The sequence below is a fragment of the Babylonia areolata genome, chromosome 4 (assembly GCF_041734735.1).
Source record: "Babylonia areolata isolate BAREFJ2019XMU chromosome 4, ASM4173473v1, whole genome shotgun sequence".
Lineage (NCBI taxonomy): Eukaryota > Metazoa > Mollusca > Gastropoda > Neogastropoda > Buccinidae > Babylonia > Babylonia areolata.
In genome coordinates this window covers 2,400,763-2,413,927 of record NC_134879.1, presented here as the reverse complement: position 1 = coordinate 2,413,927, position 13,165 = coordinate 2,400,763, and the positions used below count along the sequence as shown (strand labels likewise).

Genomic DNA, 13,165 nt, shown 5'->3' with positions numbered 1-13,165 from the left:
AATCCTTCCATTGTTTTTCTCCTGTCTTTTTGTCAGTTATTTTTACTGCTTCTGTTGGTTTTTTTTCCCTGTTTTCTAGTCTCCTTTTGAATACATGTATTTTGACAGTTTGGAGTTTTTTTGTTGTTGTTTTTTTTGTTCGTTTTTTTTCGGTTTGGATTTCAGCCTGAAATGGCAGTTTGTGGTGGGCTGGGCTGTACACAGCATGATTTTGAATACAGTGTTGGATGCCTGTCCTGTCTGTAGAGTCATTTATGAATCTGCCTCTGCCCCTACCACGTCCTCCTTTTTTTTTTTCTTCCCCAGCCTCTCTCGCCAGTTCAGAGTGGAAAGATGTAAAGATTAAGACCAACACACACATGCACACACACAAGCATGCACGCACGCACACGCACACACATACACACACGCACGCAAACGCTCACACACACTCACACACACACACACACACACACACACACACACACACACACACACACACACACACACACACACACACACACACACACACACTCACACTCACACACACACACACACACGCGCACACACACATACACACACACACACACACACACACACACACACATAGACGCACACATAGACACACACAGAGACACACATACACACACACACACACACACATACACACACACACGCAAACGCTCACACACACACACGCACACACACATACACACACGCACGCAAACACTCACACACACAGACACACACACACACACACACACGGGCCTCCACCCCGCATCCTACACATACACTGTCTCTGTGACAAGTTTTTCAAAACTTATTAAAAAAAAAGCAAAATAAAAAACCACCACCATGACAATCATGTCTGCGATGTGGGAGAAGAATCAAATGGCAAAATATATAAATGAATGAAACACCCTCATGGCACTCCAAGTAGGAATTTGTTTTGTTCAAATTGAGGCACTAACGACAAATCAGTGGCAGGATCGATGAAACGTCAGTGGTAACAGGATGCATCTTAGCACTGGTGTTTATCCACTGAGGTCAATAGCATATACCGTGTTGTAGCAAGAGGGTAATGATGAATAAATGGGCATACGGGCCTCTGTCCAGAATTAGACAACATATGACAGTTATCATTCCAGTCGGTTAACATTTTTTGGATATCCAGTCTAAGCCTTAAGGTCTGTATTGTATTGTGTTGTATTAGTGATTTTTGTCACAACAGATTTCTCTGTGTGAAATTCGGGCTGCTCTCCTCAGGGAGAGTGCGTCGCTGCACTGAGAGTGCCACCCATTCTTTTTGTATTTTTTCCTGCAGCAGTTTGTTTTTTGTTTTTTTTGTTTTGGGGTTTTTTTTTTCCCCCTATCGAAGTGGAATTTTCAACAGAATGTTGCCAGGGGCAACCCTTTTGTTGCCGTGGGTTCTGTTACATGTGTTAAGTGCGTGCTGCACAAGGGACCTCGGTTTATCGTCTCATCCAAATGACTAGCGTCCAGACCACCACTCAAGGTCTAGTGGAGGGAGAGAAAATACTGGTGACTGTGCCGTGATTCGAACCAGATATATTTAAAGATATATTGCAAACAATTTCCCGTTTTGTCATTTGTTGAGAAGTAGAAATGTTGTCCTAAGTTTATTTGGTGCACTTCAAAGTGTGTGCTTGCATGTGTATGTTTGGGAGAGTGGTGGGGGTGTTTCAGCTGTTGCTGTTACTGTTTTTATGTTTGTGATTGCGATTGCGGCATTGTTAAAAAGATAGTGGCGATGGTGGTGATGATTACATGATGTGTTCTTCATGTATGCAGTGATTCTGTCCATCAGTATAGGAAAGGGTCTCGCTTTCACTGCAAGAATTGCTGACATAAAAGAAGTAAACATCTTCATGATCCTACATCATGAAACATTAGGGATGATTACCATCTTTCAGTATCAGCAAAATACTAACCGGTCATCCTCATGACCATACATCATAAAAACACTATGATCTGTCAATACCAGCAGATACTGACTGGTACTTGGGCATACTACCCCGTTCCTATCACTGCTGAGGAGAGGTTGTGTGTGACTCACGTAGCGCTTCAGGCATTTGACCTCGGCAGAGGATGTATACGTTTGTGTTGTGATTGATCACTTGGAAAGTGACTCCAGCCATTCAGGGGATAAACCTCAAACATCTTTTCATACAGGCCAGTCGATCGAAAAGGATTGATTGCTTTGAACACTTGTTTTCCAGTCGCTTTTTTGGGAAGCGTTTTGATTCATTAATGTATCTTGTTTTCTTTGGCTGGTTTTGTTGTTGTTGTTTTTTTAGGGGAGGGGTTGGCGGTTGTTGTTGCTTCAGTTTAAGTTTTAACCATCTGCAGATGTTCTGAGTTTGTTTTTTTTGTTTTTTTACTGTTTGGGAACATCCTGAAAGCTGGATCATCTGGACAGTTTTTGCTGTGGTGGACATCTTTGACTTTGTCTCAGTGTGTTGAAAATCAATGAATGTGTGTCTCTGCTGTGGAAGTTGATTACTTTGTTTCACTTTTGTGGAAATTGAATTACTTTGTTTCACTTTGGTGGAAATTGATGGCCTCCTTTTTTATTTTTTTTATTTTTTTTAATTTAATAGTTTTGTGGCATTTGATTTTGTCTCGCTGTGATTAGAATTGATGACTTTGTCTCACCTGTGGAAATTGTGGACACTTCTGTCACACCTTCTTTTTCTTCTTCTTCTGCATTCGTGGGCTGCAAATCCCACGTTCACTCATATGCACACGAGTGGACTTTTACGTGTATGACCGTTTTTACCCCGCCATGTAGGCAGCCATACTCCGTTTTCAGGGGTGTGCATGCTGGGTATGTTCTTGTTTCCATAACCCACCAAACGCTGACATGGATTACAGGATGTTTAACGTGCGTATTTGATCTTCTGCTTGCATATACACACGAAGGAGGTTCAGGCACTAGCAGGGCTGCACATATGTTGACCTGGGAGATCGTAAAAATCTCCACCCTTTACCCACCAGGTGCCGTCACCGTGATTCGAACCCGGGACCCTCAGATCGACAGTCCAATGCTTTAACCACTTGGCTATTGCGCCCGTCTTCTGTCACACCAATCTCACTGTGGTGGAAGTTGATGTCTTTGTCTCAGTTGTGGTGAAATTGTTGACTGTTTCTCTGTGGTGGACATTAATGGCTTTGTCTCACTTCAGTGGACATTAATGACTGTCTCACTTTGGTGGATATTGATGCCTTTGTCTTATGGTGGTGAAATTGAAAATTGATGCCTTTGTCTTATTGTGGTGAAAATTGATGACTCTGTCTCGCTCAGGTGGAAATTGACAGGTTTGTCTGCTGTGGTGGAAATTGATGCCTTTGTCTGACTATGTTGGTAATTGATGACTTGGTCACGCTGTGGTGAACATTGAGGAGTTTGTCTCAGTGAGGTGGGAATTTAGGATTGATGCCTTTGTCTTATTGTGGTGAAATTGAAAATTGATGCCTTTGACTTATTGTGGTGAAAATTGATGAGGTGGGAATTTAGGATTTTGTCTCACTGTAGTGAAAATTGATTACTTTGCGATGAGTTTGTCTCAGTGTGGTGGGAATTAACGATTCTGTCTCCTCTGGTGGAGACTGATTGCTTTGTCTCACAGTGCTTGCAGTTGATGATTTTGTTACACTGTGGTAAAAATTGAGGACTTTTTCTCACTGTGGTGGGAATCAGTGACTGTCTGGCTGTGGTTGAACCTGATGACTGTCTCAGTGTGGTGGAAATTGATGACTTTGTCTGACTCTGGTGGAAACTGATGCCTTTTTCTCGCTGTGGTGAAATTGATGACTGCCTCGCTGTGGTAAAAATTGAGGGCTTCTCTCACTGTGGTGGAAATTGGTGTCTGCCTCGCTGCGGTAAAAATTGAGGGCTTCTCTCACTGTGGTGGAAATTGGTGTCTGCCTCGCTGCGGTAAAAATTGAGGGCTTCTCTCACTGTGGTGGAAATTGGTGTCTGCCTCGCTGTGGTAAAAATTGAGGGCTTCTCTCACTGTGGTGGAAATTGGTGTCTGCCTCGCTGTGGCAAAAATTGAGGACTTCTCTCACTGTGGTGGAAATTGGTGTCTGCCTCGCTGCGGTAAAAATTGAGGACTTCTCTCACTGTGGTGGAAATTGGTGTCTGCCTCGCTGCGGTAAAAATTGAGGACTTCTCTCACTGTGGTGGAAATTGAGGACTTCTCTCACTGTGGTGGAAATTGGTGACCGCCTCGCTGCGGTAAAAATTGAGGACTTCTCTCACTGTGGTGGAAATTGGTGACTGCCTCGCTGCGGTAAAAAATTGAGGACTTCTCTCACTGTGGTGGAAATTGAGGACTTCTCTCACTGTGGTAAAAATTGAGGACTTCTCTCACTGTGGCGGAAATTGGTGACCGCCTCGCTGCGGTAAAAATTGAGGACTTCTCTCACTGTGGTGGAAATTGGTGACTGCCTCGCTGTGGTAAAAATTGAGGACTTCTCTCACTGTGGTAAAAATTGAGGACTTCTCTCACTGTGGTAAAAATTGAGGACTTCTCTCACTGTGGTAAAAATTGAGGACTTCTCTCACTGTGGTAAAAATTGAGGACTTCTCTCACTGTGGTAAAAATTGAGGACTTCTCTCACTGTGGTGGAAATTGGTGACCGCCTCGCTGTGGTAAAAATTGAGGGCTTCTCTCACTGTGGTAAAAATTGAGGGCTTCTCTCACTGTGGTAAAAATTGAGGATTTCTCTCACTGTGGTGGAAATTGGTGACCGCCTCGCTGTGGTAAAAATGGAGGACTTCTCTCGCTGTGGTAAAAATTGAGGACTTCTCTCACTGTGATGAAATTGGTGACTGCCTCGCTGTGGTAAAAATTGAGGACTTCTCTCACTGTGGTGGAAATTGAGGACTTTGTGATGAGTTTGTCCCAGTGTGATGAACATTGAAACTGAGGACTTTTTCTCACTGTGGTGAAGTTGATGACTGTCTTGTTGAGGTGGAAATTGAGGACTTTGTCTTAGTGTGGTGGAAACTGAGGGCTTGTTTCAGTGTGGTAGAAATTGATGACTTTGTGATGAGTTTGTCTCAGAGTGGTGGAAATTGATGACTTTGTCTTGTCCTGTGGTGGAAATTGATGGCCATCTCACTGTGGTGAAAATTGATGGCTTTGTCGAACTGTGCTGAAAATTGAAAGACTTTGCATCGCTGACAGAAAGGAGTGGCTTTGACTCACTCACTGTGGTGGAAATTTGATGATTTACTAACTTGTCCTGTCATTAGAAATTGCTGTACTGTGCCCGTGTTGGAAATTGGCTACTGTCTCACATGACTGTGGTGGAAATTGATGACTGGTGGACGCTGAATGACTTTGCTGGCAGGGTGAAGTGATGTGACGCTCCTTGCCTGAAAGTGACAGCTGTCATTGTTTCCTATTGCAGTGCCAGTGGATGGTTTTTTTTTGTCAGATTGTCGCAAGGTTGTTGTTTTTTTTCTGATGCGAGCTTTCAACAATGTTTTTTTTTTCCTTGTGTGCAAACTTTAAACATTTTTTTTTTCTTGTGCAAGCTTTTTACTTTTTTTTTTTTTTTTTTTTTTTTTTTAAGTATAGTTCCCTCCATACCTTCTTCCTCTCTCTCTCTCCCTCGAACTACCATGCAGTGAACTAGCAGTACAGCAAAAAAAAGTGTATTAAAAAAAAGAGCAGTAGCAACACTGGGACTGAAAAAAAAAAACTGATAAAGAGCAGTACTGACAAAAAAGAAAAAAAAAGAAAAGAAAGAAAAAAAAGCATTTGTCCCTGAAGATGGTCAGGATGTGAATTTGTGTTTTTTCTTTCTACATCACTATTCCCAGCCATGTCGTTCAGAGTGAGAACCAGTTTGAAACTGAAAAAGCAGTTCGACAATGTGTATGTTAAACAATGTATCTTCCTTCTTTCCTTCCAGTAGCGATACACCCAAATTTTATTATCATAAAGGTCAAAGTGATGTGTCACTTGAAGGTTAATTTGTTTGCATTCTTGCGTATGTTTTGTGTGAGTATTGATATACTTGTCATTGTAGCATTATGTTGCATCAGACCTACACTGACGTAAAAGTTTATATGTATATGTTGATTATATATTTGAGATTTCTTGGTAAGCGCATATACTGAAGCCTGTTCCTTCCTTCCATGGATTGAGCACATCATTTCTTGATTATTCTGTCATTGTCATGGTGAATTCCTCTGCATCGTGTTATATGTGTATCAGTATTTATCTATAGAGTGTGTATTATGCTTTCAGATAATGAGGGATTTAGATCAGTGTGACTGTATGATATGTTAGATCACTGAATTTGATCAACAAATTGACAGTTTTATCATCGTCATCAGATATATTAATATTTGTAGAATTTGTATTATACCATCAGATCTGAGTGGTTTATGTCACTATATCAGTGTGACTGTTTATGTTAGATCACTAAATTTGATCAACAAATTGTCAGTTTTATTGTCATCATCATATGTATCAGTATTTATAGGAATATTTATAAAACTGTCAGATTTAAGGGATTTATTTTAGTGTGACTGAATATGTGTTAGATCACAAAATCTGATCAGCAGATTGACATTTTCATCATCATCATTATGAATATCATCATGACGGGCGCAATAGCCGAGTGGTTAAAGCGTTGGACTGTCAATCTGAGGGTCCCGGGTTCGAATCACGGTGACGGCGCCTGGTGGGTGAAGGGTGGAGATTTTTCCGATCTCCCAGGTCAACATATGTGCAGACCTGCTAGTGCCTGAACCCCCTTCGTGTGTATATGCAGGCAGAAGATCAAATGCGCACGTTAAAGATCCTGTAATCCATGTCAGCGTTCGGTGGGTTATGGAAACAAGAACATACCCAGCATGCACACCCCCGAAAATGGAGTATGGCTGCCTACATGGCGGGGTAAAAACGGTCATACACGTAAAAGCCCACTCGTGTGCATACGAGTGAACGCAGAAGAAGAAGAAGAAGAATATCATCATGATTATCAGCAGCAGCAGCAGCAGCAGCAGCATACACTAGGAAAGGAAACACTTTAAGGAAACATTAAGAAATAGCATGTTGTTTATTTGAAGTAGAAGAAATAACTTGTTTTGTGAAATACAGTCATGCTGCTGCATTATCCGATTTGAAATATTAAGGTACAAGGATTTCAAGCGTGTGTTAAAGTGACATTACTGTCTGTTGTGTGCTTCAGTGTACACCGTGAAGATCCACAGACTCACAGAAGACAAGCATCAGGGGGAGGTAAGATGACTGCTGGACTGGGAACTGCTTAGATTTTCTGCTTTTTAACTCGTTCACCGCCATAAGCGACTTCAGCTGACTAGACAGTGCACCGCCATAGGCGACTTTTATCGACTTCAAGGGGTCATGTTGGTAAAACCATTTTTGACTCTAGCAGTCAAACTCTCCTAACTCTCACAACACACAATTTGTCTGTTTTCTTTTTTTCCAGGAATGTATGATCCCTCTCACGCAGTCAAACTCTCCTAACTCTCACAACACACGATTTGTCTGTTTTCCTTTTATCCAGGAATGTACGATCCTTCTCTAGCAGTCAAACTCTCCTAACTCTCACAACACACAATTTGTATGTTTTCTTTTTATCCAGGAATGTACGATCCTTCTCAAGCAGCCAAACTCTCTCACAAAATACTCTGTCTGTTTTCCTTAATTCCAGGAATGTACGATCCCGCTCAAGCAGCCAAACCTCAGCCGGCTGCTCCTCCACCGGCGCCGCCAGCACCCCCCGCGGCGCCCCCAGCCCCGCCTGCTCCCCCTGCCCCCCCAGCACCTCCTGCCGCCCCGCCCGCTCCCCCTGCTCCCCCCGCCCCTCCCGCGCCCCCGGCACCTCCCGCCCCCCCTGCACCTCCACCACCCCCTTCCTCAGGGGTTCCCCCGGCTCCTCCGGCGCCCCCGGCTCCCCCACCTCCGCCCGGCGGGGCCGGGGGTCTGGCGGCGGCCTTGCAGGGGGCCAAGTTGAGGCGTGTGGAGAAGGTGAGGGACTGAAGGGAGCGGACGAGTGCTGAGGGTGGGGGAGTGGTGGTTTTGATTTTTTTTTTTTTTTTTTTTTTTTTTTTTTTTTTAATTCTCAAAAACAAAGCAAATGTGTGTGTGTGTGTATACATATATAGATATACATATATATATGTAGATTGATAGATATATGTAGATAGATAGATCTCGCTCTCTCTCTCTCTCTCTCTCTCTCTCTCTCTCTCTCTCTCTATATATATATATATATATATGTGTGTGTGTGTGTATTGACAGATAGATAGATCCATTCAGTTGTCAAGACATGTGACACTTTCTAAATTTAGAAAAGATACACAAAATCAAAACTAAAAGACAACATTCACAGAGAAGTGGGAGAAGAAAAAAACAACAGCAATGTCTTGGTTGAATACATAGATACATACATATAAACACATACATACAAGTATGTAATCTATTCACCAATCCATCCACCTATCCTAGATACATACATATATACACATACATACATCCCTCCACCAATCCATCCACCTATCCATAGCAGTAGTAAAAAGAATAGACAGGCACATGTCAATTCAAATTTAAAAGCATACCAAAACAAACAAACAGAAAATGAAGCAAACAAAACCACCGTGGTTTTGATTTGTGTTGTTGCTTGGTTTACCCCCTCATGAAAGTGGGGACAGTATGTAACTAGGTTCAGGTTCGATGGTCCCGTCATGAAAGTAAGGACAGTATGCAATTAGGTTCAAGTTAGATGGTCCCCTCATGAAAGTAGGGAAAATATGTAACTAGGTTCAGGTTACATGGTCCCCTCATGAAAGTAGGGAAAGTAACTAGGTTCAAGTTAGATGGTCCCCTCATGAAAGTAGGGAAAATATGTAACTAGGTTCAGGTTACATGGTCCCCTCATGAAAGTTAGGACAGTATGTAACTAGGTTCAGGTTAGATGGTCCCCTCATGAAAGTAGGGAAAGTATGTAACTTGGTTCAGGTTAGATGGTCCCCTCATGAAAGTAGGGAAAGTAACTAGGTTCAGTTTAGATGGTCCCCTCATGAAAGTAGGGAAAATATGTAACTAGGTTCAGGTTAGATGGTCCCCTCATGAAAGTAGGGACAGTATGTAACTAGGTTCAGGTTAGATGGTCCCCTCATGAAAGTAGGGAAAGTAACTAGGTTCAGGTTAGATGGTCCCCTCATGAAAGTAGGGAAAATATGTAACTAGGTTCAGGTTAGATGGTCCCCTCATGAAAGTAGGGACAGTATGTAACTAGGTTCAGGTTAGATGGTCTCCTCATGAAAGTAGGGACAGTATGTAACTAGGTTCAGGTTAGATGGTCCCCTCATGAAAGAGGGACAGTATGTAACTAGGTTCAGGTTAGATGGTCCCCCCATGAAAGTAGGGAAAGTATGCAACTAGGTTCAGTTTAGATGGTCCCCTCATGAAAGTAGGGACAGTATGTAACTAGGTTCAGGTTAGATGGTCCCCTCATAAAAGTAGGGAAAATATGTAACTGGGTTCAGGTTAGATGGTCCCCTCATGAAAGTAGGGAAAATAACTGTTTGTAACTAGGTTCAGGTTAGATAGTCCCCTCATGAAAGTAGGGAAAATATGTAACTAGGTTCAGGTTAGATGGTCCCCTCTTGAAAGTAGGGAAAGTATGTAACTAGGTTCAGGTTAGATGGTCCCCTCATGAAAGTAGGGAAAGTATGTAACTAGGTTCAGGTTAGATGGTCCCCTCATGAAAGAGGGACAGTATGTAACTAGGTTCAGGTTAGATGGTCCCCCCATGAAAGTAGGGAAAGTATGCAACTAGGTTCAGTTTAGATGGTCCCCTCATGAAAGTAGGGACAGTATGTAACTAGGTTCAGGTTAGATGGTCCCCTCATGAAAGTAGGGACAGTATGTAACTTGGTTCAGGTTAGATGGTCCCCTCATGAAAGTAGGGACAGTATGTAACTTGGTTCAGGTTAGATGGTCCCCTCATGAAAGTAGGGACAGTATGTAACTAGGTTCAGGTTAGATGGTCCCCTCATGAAAGTAGGGACAGTATGTAACTAGGTTCAGGTTAGATGGTCCCCTCATGAAAGTAGGGAAAGTAACTAGGTTCAGGTTAGATGGTCCCCTCATGAAAGTAGGGACAGTATGTAACTTGGTTCAGGTTAGATGGTCCCCTCATGAAAGTAGGGACAGTATGTAACTTGGTTCAGGTTAGATGGTCCCCTCATGAAAGTAGGGACAGTATGTAACTTGGTTCAGGTTAGATGGTCCCCTCATGAAAGTAGGGACAGTATGTAACTTGGTTCAGGTTAGATGGTCCCCTCATGAAAGTAGGGACAGTATGTAACTTGGTTCAGGTTAGATGGTCCCCTCATGAAAGTAGGGACAGTATGTAACTTGGTTCAGGTTAGATGGTCCCCTCATGAAAGTAGGGACAGTATGTAACTTGGTTCAGGTTAGATGGTCCCCTCATGAAAGTAGGGAAAGTAACTAGGTTCAGGTTAGATGGTCCCCTCATGAAAGTAGGGAAAGTATGTAACTAGGTTCAGGTGGGATGGTCCCCTCATGAAAGTAGGGACAGTATGTAACTAGGTTCAGGTGGGATGGTCCCCTCATGAAAGTAGGGAAAGTATGTAACTAGGTTCAGGTTACATGGTCCCCTCATGAAAGTAGGGAAAGTTTGTAACTAGGTTCAGGTTAGATGGTCCCCTCATGAAAGTAGGGAAAGTATGTAACTATGTTCAGGTTAGATGGTCCCCTCATGAAAGTAGGGAAAGTATGTAACTAGGTTCAGGTTAGATGGTCCCCTCATGAAAGTAGGGAAAATATGTAACTAGGTTCAGGTTAGATGGTCCCCCCATGAAAGTAGGGACAGTATGTAACTAGGTTCAGGTTAGATGGTCCCCTCATGAAAGTAGGGACAGTATGTAACTAGGTTCAGGTTAGATGGTCCCCTCATGAAAGTAGGGAAAGTATGTAACTAGGTTCAGGTTAGATGGTCCCCTCATGAAAGTAGGGAAAGTATGTAACTAGGTTCAGGTTAGATGGTCCCCTCATGAAAGTAGGGACAGTATGTAACTAGGTTCAGGTTAGATGGTCCCCTCATGAAAGTAGGGACAGTATGTAACTAGGTTCAGGTTAGATGGTCTCCTCATGAAAGTAGGGACAGTATGTAACTAGGTTCAGGTTAGATGGTCCCCTCATGAAAGAGGGACAGTATGTAACTAGGTTCAGGTTAGATGGTCCCCCCATGAAAGTAGGGAAAGTATGCAACTAGGTTCAGGTTAGATGGTCCCCTCATGAAAGTAGGGACAGTATGTAACTAGGTTCAGGTTAGATGGTCCCCTCATGAAAGTAGGGAAAGTATATAACTAGGTTCAGGTTAGATGGTCCCCTCACGAAAGTAGAGAAAGTATGTAACTAGGTTCAGGTTAGATGGTCCCTTCATGAAAGTAGGGACAGTATGTAACTAGGTTCAGGTGGGATGGTCCCATAGCCTTTTACAGATGTTCAAAACTAGCACTCGCAGAGTTAGGCTTTATACATGCTCATGTGTTGTAGCATTTTACATTTCCTCTTTTCAGATGTTATAAGTCTCACAAACCTTTAGATAATATAAGCATTATGTTTGTGTGATTGAATAATGTTGTTTTTGTTCATTAGCACTTGCATTGTTATGCAGTATGTATGTTCATGTGAAGCAGTGTTTCAGCTTTATTCCATCAGTTCTTGTGAGTTTTTCTTTTCCTCCTTCTTCTTCTCCCTTACCTCTGTGAGGCCACAGGCAGGTGCACATGAATTTACCTTTTGCAAGAATGAATAAATGAATGATATTAATACTTATATAGTGCCTATCCTCGGTCGGAGACCAAGCTGAAAGTGCATTACAAGCTTGGGTTCATTTGCACAACAGGCTGCCAACTTTGGCAGAGCCAGCCTGGCAGATCAGAAAAGTCTCCACCCTTTTCCCACCAGGCGTTGGTACCAAGATTCGAACCCTGAACCCTCAGTTTGAAAATTCAATGCTTTAACTGCTTGGCCTTTGCGCCCATACCTGCAGTAGTTTGTTCTGTGTTTTTAAAGAAATGACAGTGAATCTCACTAAGCTTTAGATTTTTATTTTTTATTTTTTTATTTCCATGTGCTTGGTGCTTCACAGCCTGAAGAACCGAGCCCTGCTGCTGCGGAATCGAGCAGCGGAAGTCGCTCCAGCGGCCCCGGTGGTATGGTGGACATGATGAGCGAGATGCAGAAGAAGCTAGCGGCCCGCCGCGCCAAGCAGGAAAACACTGGACAGGTGAGGAGAGAGCAGCTTTGGCTTTGTGGCTGTCCTGTGACTGAACCTCACTGTGTTTTATAGAAAGAGGATCCGCTTCTGTTATGTTCTGTAGAAAGGATTGAGCTACAAGAAAAACAAGAGAGGCAAGGCCTTCAAGACTCGCTTGTGATAAATTAAGTCCCCTAGCATTAATTACAGAGTAATTTCCCTTTTTTACTATCTGCACCAAAACGTTTGCAAAATAAATAAAAATTCCATGCTTAGCAAAAGAAGTTCCTGTTTGAACAAAAAATGATAATAATGACTCCTCTTGTTGTTGTGTCAGAATAAGAGGTCAAGGTGCCAAGTTTAGAGAATACAAAAAATATAAATATAACAGTAAATGCAGTTTGCATATAATTAGGCTTCTTTTTTTTTATTGTTTTTGTGCCCATCCCAGAGGTGCAATATTGTTTTAAACAAGATGACTAGAAAGAACTGAATTTTTCCTATTTTTATGCCAAATTTGGTGTCAACTGACAAAGTATTTGCAGAGAAAATGTCAATGTTAAAGTTTACCACGGACACACAGACACACACACACACACACACACACAGACAACCGAACACCGGATTAAAACATAGACTCACTTTGTTTACACAAGTGAGTCAATAAAAGGGAGCAGAGCTTGGGGTGAGTCCTGTCAATGTCGTCAGTGTCGGCAAATTCATGGGGGGCTGTTGTTTGAGGGACGTGGTGGCGGTCTCCACTCTGGGAGGGACACTCACTCAGTCTGGCTCCGCAGCTAAGCCATTATTGTCGTTAGTAGGGGGCTTAGTAGGTGGTGTCCTAAGTACGTTATATCAGAACAGGCACCACTGAACACCACCA

At 42.7% G+C, this 13,165-nt stretch overlaps 1 protein-coding gene across 2 annotated transcripts in view; it reads left to right on the top strand.

The window, feature by feature from the left end:
- Positions 1 to 13,165, top strand: part of LOC143280782 (uncharacterized) — a 48,220-nt gene that overhangs the window by 19,298 nt on the left and 15,757 nt on the right. For both annotated transcript variants that reach the window (XM_076585458.1, XM_076585457.1), the window contains exons 5-7: positions 7,216 to 7,265; positions 7,702 to 8,018; positions 12,175 to 12,312. In XM_076585458.1, coding sequence (XP_076441573.1) covers positions 7,216 to 7,265; positions 7,702 to 8,018; positions 12,175 to 12,312 — 505 coding nt within the window. The remainder of the gene's footprint in view (positions 1 to 7,215; positions 7,266 to 7,701; positions 8,019 to 12,174; positions 12,313 to 13,165) is intronic.